General features: G+C 47.6%; 1 protein-coding gene across 1 annotated transcript; it reads left to right on the forward strand.

Moving 5' to 3' along the window:
* The first annotated feature begins 205 nt into the window (after positions 1-205).
* Positions 206-7,756, forward strand: ZBED4 (zinc finger BED-type containing 4). Its single transcript, XM_032137754.2, has one exon. It carries the CDS (start codon positions 908-910, stop codon positions 4,421-4,423), a length of 3,516 nt encoding a protein of 1,171 aa, XP_031993645.1. The 5' UTR covers positions 206-907; the 3' UTR covers positions 4,424-7,756.
* Positions 7,757-9,566: the final 1,810 nt, after the last annotated feature.

The following is a 9,566-nucleotide window of genomic DNA, read 5'->3' on the forward strand; positions in this document are numbered from 1 at the left end:
ACTTGGGGACGGGGCATTGAATGGGTGACAGAAGGATAGGCTGGAAGCGGTTTACACCCACAGGATGCCTTTCCATTCTTAGATGCAGGAGCCACCATGGTCCGTTTTATATTCAGCTTTTCGTCTGGGTCGATGATTTCATACGTCAGCTAGAGTTTCTCAAATTCGTATTTCATGTATCAGGTCTTCTAGCAAGGTAGGATGAATAGATTTCAAGGAATTCAGCTTTGCTGATTGTAGCAGCTATGAGTACCTCTCATGAACTGTTTGAAGGATGAGGGCATAAATTCTAGATGAAGCAACCTCTTTATACCATTCTAGGTTTTAATTCATGTTCCCCAATCCTTTATTAATAGGCCACTTGCATTTTTTTCATATCTCTGTTTTTTGCTTATTTTGCAATTTGGGGGTATTGTCATTGTGTAAATGGATTGCAGGAAGTCAGAGAACAAGTTTTTCTATTCCAGTTTTCCATTATACAATTTTTTTCTATACATATTTAGGCTGATGGAGCCATGACGGTAGAGGTTAAAATATGTGATTTAGTTCCGTGCTTAATTTGATTTCATCTCTTATAGGTAATGCACAAGGGTCACATGTATGCTCTCAAGATGATCACGCAGATCCTGTCCTCAGGACCAGAAGCACGTCTCTGCTGCACACATTGTTGTCCACACCATGAGTATTTAGTAGCAGGACTCCTGGAAAGCAGTGATCTATGCTCTAAGACCATGAGTCACAGATTATTTTTTTCAGTACTATTTATGATTAGCCATATTTCTAGAAACATCCTGAAAGATGGAATTATGATGAAAAAGTGAAGATAATCTACATTCGGGGGCACAAATGAGCATTTGGATCAGTTTTTTATGAACCTAAGATACAGCCGGAGTAGTTATGGTCAGTTATGGAGAATAACTTGAAAACTTGTCCCAAAGAGGACGGTGATTTCGTTTCTGATAAAATAAAGTTTAAAATAGAAGAGGAAGAGGATGATGGAATTCCTCCTGATAGTTTGGAAAGAATGGACTTTAAAAGCGAGCAGGAGAACATGAAGCAGACGGACAGCGGTGGGGAGCGAGCGGGCCTCGGCGGGACGGGCTGCAGCTGCAGGCCCCCGGGGAAGTACTTGTCTGCAGAGAGTGAGGATGACTATGGCGCGCTGTTCTCCCAGTACAGCAGCACCCTCTACGACGTGGCCATGGAGGCCGTGACCCAGAGCCTCCTTTCCAGCCGGAACATGAGCTCCAGGAAGAAGTCTCCCGCCTGGAAGCATTTTTTTATCTCTCCCCGAGACAGCACTAAAGCAATATGCATGTACTGTGTGAAGGAGTTCAGCAGAGGCAAAAACGAGAAAGACTTGAGTACCAGTTGTCTCATGAGGCACGTGAGGCGCGCACACCCGACCGTGCTCATTCAGGAAAATGGCAGCATGTCTGCCGTGTCCTCGTTCCCCTCTCCCTCACTCCTGCTTCCACCGCAGCCTGCGGACGCGGGCGACCTCAGCACCATCCTCTCACCCATCAAACTCGTCCAGAAAGTGGCGTCTAAGATCCCATCCCCCGATCGAATAACAGAGGAGTCTGTGTCTGTAGTTTCTTCTGAAGAAATCTCCTCTGACATGTCCGTTTCGGAGAAGTGCGGCAGAGAAGAAGCCCCGGTGGGGTCGTCTCCCCACCTCCCTGCTCTCCATTACGATGACACTGCAGAGAACTTAGCGGAGAAGAGCCTTCCACTTCCAAAGAGCACCTCTGGGTCCAGGAGAAGGTCCGCTGTCTGGAAGCACTTCTACCTGTCGCCACTGGACAACTCCAAAGCCGTCTGCATTCACTGCATGAACGAGTTCAGCCGGGGGAAGAATGGGAAGGACCTGGGCACGAGCTGTCTCATCAGGCACATGTGGAGGGCGCACCGCGCCATCGTGTTGCAGGAGAATGGGGGCACGGCCATCCCGCCGCTGTACTCCACCCCTCCCACTCTGCTGCCTTCCTTGCTGCCGCCGGAGGGGGAGCTCAGCTCTGTGTCCTCGTCTCCGGTAAAGCCGGTCAGAGAGTCCCCTTCGGCCTCCTCCTCCCCTGACAGGCTGACTGAGGACCTGCAGTCTCACTTGAACCCTGGAGATGGGCTGATGGAAGACGCGGCGGCCTTCTCATCTTCCGATGACGTAGGGGAGGCCTCGGCGTCCTCTCCCGAGAAGCAGCAGGCTGATGGGCTGAGTCCTAGATTGTTTGAATCTGGTGCCGTCTTCCAGCAGAATAAAAAGGTCATGAAGAGACTGAAGTCGGAGGTCTGGCATCACTTCTCCCTGGCCCCCATGGATAGCCTCAAGGCCGAGTGTCGGTACTGCGGCTGCGCCATCAGCCGGGGGAAGAAGGGTGATGTGGGCACCAGCTGCCTGATGAGACATCTCTACCGGCGCCATCCAGAAGTTGTTGGGAGCCAGAAGGGCTTTCTGGGTGCAAGTCTGGCAAACTCTCCGTATGCCACTTTGGCCTCTGCAGAAAGTTCCTCTTCCAAATTGACTGACTTGCCAACAGTGGTCACAAAAAACAATCAAGTTGTGTTTCCTGTTAATAGCAAAAAGACCTCAAAGCTGTGGAATCATTTTTCTATTTGCTCCGCAGACTCCACAAAAGTCGTGTGCTTGCACTGTGGCCGGACCATCAGCCGGGGGAAGAAGCCGACTAACTTGGGTACCAGCTGTCTTCTGAGACATTTACAGCGGTTCCATAGCAACGTGCTGAAAACCGAGGTCTCGGAGACGGCTCGGTCCTCCTCTCCGGACATCCGGGTGCCACGGGGCACAGAATTATCAAGCGCTTCCTCCTTTGATGACACCAATGAGAAGTTTTACGATTCTCACCCAGTTGCCAAAAAAATCACAAGTCTCATAGCTGAAATGATTGCACTTGACCTCCAGCCATATTCTTTTGTAGACAATGTTGGCTTTAACAGGCTGCTTGAATACTTGAAACCTCAGTACTCCCTCCCTGCCCCTTCCTACTTCTCCAGGACAGCTATCCCAGGTATGTATGATAATGTGAAGCAGATAATTATGTCCCACCTTAAGGAAGCTGAGAGTGGTGTGATCCACTTCACGTCTGGAATATGGATGAGTAACCAGACCCGTGAGTACCTGACCCTCACGGCCCACTGGGTTTCCTTCGAGTCGTCAGCCCGGCCGCGCTGTGACGACCACCACTGCTCGGCGCTGTTGGATGTGTCACAGGTGGACTGCGACTACAGTGGCAACAGCATTCAGAAGCAGCTGGAGTGCTGGTGGGAAGCGTGGGTGACCTCCACCGGCCTTCAGGTGGGCATCACTGTCACCGACAACCCCAGCATCGGGAAGACGCTGAGCGAGGGGGAGCACTCGAGCGTGCAGTGCTTCAGCCATACGGTGAACCTGATCGTCAGCGAGGCCATTAAGAGCCAGCGGATGGTGCAGAACCTGCTGAGCCTCGCCCGGAAGATCTGCGAGCGGGTGCACCGGTCGCCCAAGGCGAAGGAGAAACTGGCCGAGCTGCAGAGGGAGTATGCACTGCCTCAGCACCACCTCATCCAGGACGTCCCGTCCAAGTGGAGCACGTCCTTCCACATGCTCGAGCGGCTCATTGAGCAGAAAAGGGCCATTAACGAGATGTCCGTCGAGTGTAACTTCCGAGAGCTGATCAGCTGCGACCAGTGGGAGGTCATGCAGTCCGTGTGCCGTGCGCTAAAGCCCTTCGAGACTGCGAGCCGGGAGATGAGCACGCAGATGTCCACCCTCAGCCAGGTCATCCCCATGGTGCACATCCTCAACAGGAAGGTGGAGATGCTCTTCGAGGAGACGATGGGCATTGACACCATGCTACGCTCTCTGAAGGAGGCCATGGTGAGCCGCCTGTCCGCCACCCTCCACGACCCACGGTACGTCTTTGCCACGCTGCTGGATCCTCGCTACAAGGCCTCCCTGTTTACGGAGGAGGAGGCGGAGCAGTACAAACAGGATTTAATCAGGGAACTCGAACTCATGAATTCTACCTCAGAGGACGTGGTCGCCTCCCACAGGTGTGATGCCGGCTCCCCGTCGAAAGACTCTGCCGCAGAGGAGAACCTGTGGTCACTTGTGGCCAAGGTGAAGAAGAAAGACCCAAGAGAAAAGCTGCCTGAAGACATGGTGCTCGCGTATCTGGAGGAGGAAGTGCTTGAACACAGCTGTGACCCACTCACCTACTGGAACCTGAAGAAGGCGTCCTGGCCAGGGCTGTCTGCGCTGGCTGTCAGATTTTTGGGCTGCCCCCCAAGCATCGTCCCTTCAGAAAAGCTGTTCAACACGCCCACTGAGAACGGTAGCCTTGGCCAATCCAGGCTCATGATGGAACATTTTGAAAAACTTATCTTTTTGAAAGTGAATCTTCCCTTAATATACTTTCAGTATTGAAACTCATGACGGCACCACTAGGCCAGAGGCGTGGCTGCCCCAGCGTTAGCAGCCCATGCCAGGTCTGTGACCCACTCCGCCCAGGGCTGTGCACGACATCAGACCAGGCACTCTCAGGGCCGCTCTCCAGCTCACCACAGTGTCTCCACGTGCCTTACCCCTTCTCCTTCAGGCCAAGTTTCGTGGGGTGTTTTATTAAGACGTCCACTAGAAATAGCTTGTCCTGTCAACTATGAAATATGGTGACTAGATTTTAATTCATAACTGTAAAGTTTTTTAAAGTTTTGGGTTAGTAATTTGTTTTACTAGAATGACAAAGAAGATGTAAACAATTTTATTCTGTAGGCTTTTTACTCAATTATGTACAAACCACGAATCAGGTACTGTATTTTAGTTAAGCATTGCTTTAATTGCAACAGAATAGCTTTTGTGGCTATCAAATGAAATCTGTAAATAGGAGGTGGAGGGCAAGCCATCCTGACTGAGCAGTTTTTAACCGCAGGTTCTAAAGTGTCCCGTGGAGTACAGATAATATTCTGGAAGGTAACCGTTTACTACGACAGAGACGTGGCATTTGGAAACGAAACTTAGATGTTTCATGGAGCTTATTTTGAGAACTTTCCCATTTCAGGTTTCTGCATTCAGGCTTTACATGGTCAGTTAACTCAGAGATACCCCAACTGTTTATCATCAGCTCCTCTGAAATGTGATCCCTTTGTAACTGTGCTCATCACTTCGCCAGTGCGTTCAATGACACGCTGATGGCAGGTGGTCCCTGCTGAAACCCCCACGCCTCCGCTTCAGCATCTCCACACTCTGAAGCTGTCTTTCAGAATGTGTGCACTGACCCCCTTGTTTGATCAAATTTGTGTAAAATTTTTTTAGAGGAGACGGCTTATTAACAGGGAAGAAGCTTGTTATATTACAGTTGTAAGAATAGCCTTAGGTGTTTAGATTTTTTTATGATAGGGAAGATGCAGCCATCACTGGGATATTTTAGAATCCCAAGGACATCAGAATGAAGTATCAGTTGTCAGATTATTTTAACAATTATGTCTTCAGAGAAAAAAAGATTCATTTTCTCATTTTAAACCAATTAAATATTCTGGGTGAGACAAATCACTCATTAGCCTATGACCTTTTAGAAAAGTTGTTGTTTTGTTGAAATACTGTACCTACGCTTAATCTAAATTTGCATTGACTATGTTTTAGTGTATTTATAAATGGTGAACTCAGTTTCTGAAATTAAACTTTTTATTTGCAATTTTCTAGTGCTGGCAGACACTGGCTTTTTATTTTTAGGATAAGAAAACAGGCATATTCTTTGTGGTCCATTATCTAGAGCCCATACTTGGGCAGCATTTGAAATTTCACCTTAACCCCAGACAGGGCTCCGGGGAAGTGGAGATGTAATTCTTACGACAACAGTTCTGATCATGGTCATGGTGATGACTTTCCAGGTCTCGTGTTCAAGTGGTGCCAGAATGCAGGAGCCGGTAGGCAGCCCTGAGGGGTTGCCTTGGCTGCAGCCTCTGTGCACACCCTTCCTGATGCCCTCTTACCCGGTAGCTGTGCGCTCGTTCCCATGAGAACAGCCTGCTTCCAGAGTGCCCAGGAGTGCTGGTCAGGGACAGTGCCCGTGAGGCTGCAGAGGCGGTGGGGGTCCATGGCCCACCCCTCTCTCCGTCGCCAGCAGCTCTGGCCAGTGTCATCCTGGTGTAGAAAGGGTTGTGCACAGGATAGGAGGGAGCCACAGTTCTTGCTCAGCTGTGCTCACGGCCAGCTTGCAGTCCTGTGTTTCTTAAGATTGTATTTGGAATGGTAATATCCTTAGAATTTTGGGATATTGAGCTTCATGGATTTTCTCTCCAAAACAAGCCAGCACAACTAACTGTAGCAGAATCGTATCCACTCATTCATTCAACTGAGACGAAGTGCCCTCCCTTCTCCAGGGCCTGGGCTAGTTCTTGGAATGCAACAGAGATTTCCGTGGACACAGTCTCTGGTCTCACAGAGCATATAGTCTAGTCCACAATTGGCAAGCTGCAGCCACAGACCCAGTCCGGCACTCTGCCCATTTTTCTAAGTGAAATTTTCTTGGAATACAGTCACAGCTGTTTTTTAACATGTTGTCTTGGCTACTTTGAGGCTGCAACGGGAGAATTGAGTAGTTATGACAGAGACCACAGGCCCACTGAAAGGGCCAAACAGGGCTGAAAATACTCACTGTTTGGCACTTTCCAGAATAGCAAGTTTGCTGGCCCTTGAGCTAGCCTGCCTTTATGTTTTTTTTTTGTTTTCTTAAGGTTTCAGCTTCATGCTGCTGTATTTTTAGTTGAAGTGTTCTGAGTAACAGTGTATAAAAGGGGGTTGCAGAAAAAAATGAGGGCTTGCTTTACTCAACAGAAAATATGGCCCTTCTTGAATGACACTAGGAGAGTCGTTTTATCTCGTACATTCTCTTCATTTGGTTAGTGGACGTTTGTTGAAACCAGGCACTCAATGGTCAAACCGTCTGTGCCCTCCAGTTGCTGACAGTCCTGCAGGAAGATGGACAAGAGGCCCAGTGCTGACAGTCACATGACTCTCACTGTACTTGAATGAGGGGACTGTGGGTGCAACTAGAAAAAATGTTGATTCTTAGCCATTCCCACCTTGCTTTTCCGTTCAAAACCCCAGCTGCAAGCTGTTTGTTTCCCTGCCTGGAAATGATGTTTTAGGCAGGTTCCTTAATTTCTCAGGTCTGTCTCAGATAATAAAAAGCTCTTTGTATGAGCCTCAGAACTGTCTCTTCAATGAATGAAATTACCAGTCATTATACGAAGGGACTTTAAAAAATTTGTGGAAATATTGAAGTAAAAGATAAAAAATAAAAACTTTATTTCTTGGCTGGGCACAGTGGCTTATGTTTGTAATCCCAGTACTTTGGGAGGCCGAGGTGGGAGGACTGCTTGAGGCCAGGAGTTCAAGAAATTAGCCAGGTGTAGTAGTGCATACCTGTAGTCCCAGCTACTTGGGAGGCAGAGGCAGGAGGATCACTTGAGCCCAGGAGTTTGAGGTTGTAGTGCGCTGTGATCACACCACTGCACTCCAGCCTGGACAACAGAGCAAGATCCTCTCTCTTAAAACCACCACCAACGACAACAACAACAAAACAACATTTTTATTTCTCCATGTAAGCTCCATCAAGGTCAAGATACTTTTGTAAGCTGTGACACCAGCCATTTAGTCCACCCCTAAAGAACTGCGAGCACTGGGAATTTAACCATGTCAATGCAGCCTTTTTAACATTATTAATGGAAGAAAAAATGAGTGCTTTTAAAGATTTTTTAAAATGAGGAAACAAAGAAGGAGCGAAATCGGGACTGTAAGGTGGATGCCTAACGATTTCCCAACAAAACTCCTGAAGAATTGCCCTTGTTTGATGAGAAGAATGAGCCAGGAGCATTGTCATCGTGGAGAAAGACACTGGTGAGGCTTTCCTGGGTGTTTTTTTCCTAAAGCTTTGGCTAACTTTCTCAAAACACTCTCATAATAAGATGTTATTGTGGCCAGACATGGTGGCTCATGCCTGTAATCCCAGCACTTAGGGAGGCTGAGGTGGGCGGATCACAAGGTCAGGAGATCGAGACCATCCTGGCTAACATGGTGAAACCCCATCCCGTCTCCACTAAAAATACAAAAAATTAGCCAGGCGTGGTGGCGGGTGCCTGTAGTCCCAGCTACTCAGAAGGCTGAGGTAGGAGAATGGCGTGAACCTGGGAGGCAGAGCTTGCAGCGAGCTGAGATTGTGCCACTGCACTCCAGCCTGGGCAACAGAGGGAGACTCCATCTCCAAAAAAAAAAGAAAAAGATGTTACTGTTCTTTGGCCCTCCAGAAAGTCAACAAGCAAAATGCATTGAGCATCCCAAGAAACTGTTGCCATGACCTTACTTTGACTTGTCCACATTTGCCTTGACTAGGTCACTTCTACCTCTTGGTAGCCATTGCTTTGATTGTGGTTTGTCTTCAGGATGGTACTGGTAAAGCCCTGTTCCATCTCCTGTTATAATTCAAGGAAATGTTTCAGGGTCTTGATGCCACTTGTTTAAAATTCCCATTGAAAGCTCTGCTCTTGTCTGCAGCTGATCTGGGCACAACGGTTTTGGCACCCATCGAGTGGAAAGCTTGCTCAACTTCAATTTTGAACCAGTTGAGATGTCTGTGGTCTTGGCTATTTGTTCTGTTAATCGTCAGTCCTCTTTAATCAGAGCATGAACAAGATGAATTTTTTCCTTGCAAATTGATGTGGATGGTCTGCCACTGTGGTCTTCATCTCCATCGTTGTCTTGACCCTTCTTAAAACGAGGTATCTATGTGTATACTGCTGATTTTTTTAGGGCACTGTCCTCATACACTTTTTGTAAAGCATCAGTGATTTTCACCATTCTTCACCCGAGGTTCACTATAGATTTGATGCTTGTTTTTGCTTCAGTTTTTGCAGAATTCATGTTCTGCTAGGAGCCCTTTTCACACTGATTCTTACTGTCTCAAACTAGATCTATTCAGGCATGTTATAACAAGTTAGTATGAGTTTATTTTGGAGCAAAAGAATTTTGAAATGCATGCTTAGTTTTGTCATAATATACATTTTCCATGAACTTTTTGAAGACCACTCCTGCAATAATAAAATATTGAACTTCATTTAAAGCTAAAATTCCCTTCCCTTCCACTTCTGACTATGAGGCAGCAACTGGTATCAGACCAAACCTTTCCCAAGAACTATCAAGGTCATATAAAACACATTTTTAAAAAGAGCTTTTTGCATCCTGGCTAAAATGATGAAACCCCGTCTCTACTAAAAATACAAAAAAATTAGCCGGGTGTGGTGGTGGGCATCTGTAGTCCCAGCTACTCTGGAGGCTGAGGCAGGAGAATGGTGTGAACCCAGGAGGCGGAGGTTGCAGTGAGCAGAGATCGTGCCACTGCACTCCAGCCTGGGCGACAGAGTGAGACTCTGTCTCAAAAAAAAAAACAAAAACAACTTTTTGAAGACATCAGAGAGTAATTAAGACAGCCAGGAGTTGAGGAAACAAAATCCTAGTAAGATGAGACTTGCATAAAGGTGAGTCCTGTATTCACAACATTTTTTCCTGTTGGGCC

The sequence above is a fragment of the Hylobates moloch genome, unplaced genomic scaffold (genome assembly GCF_009828535.3).
Source record: "Hylobates moloch isolate HMO894 unplaced genomic scaffold, HMol_V3 SCAFFOLD_19, whole genome shotgun sequence".
NCBI classification, from domain to species: Eukaryota; Metazoa; Chordata; class Mammalia; order Primates; family Hylobatidae; genus Hylobates; species Hylobates moloch.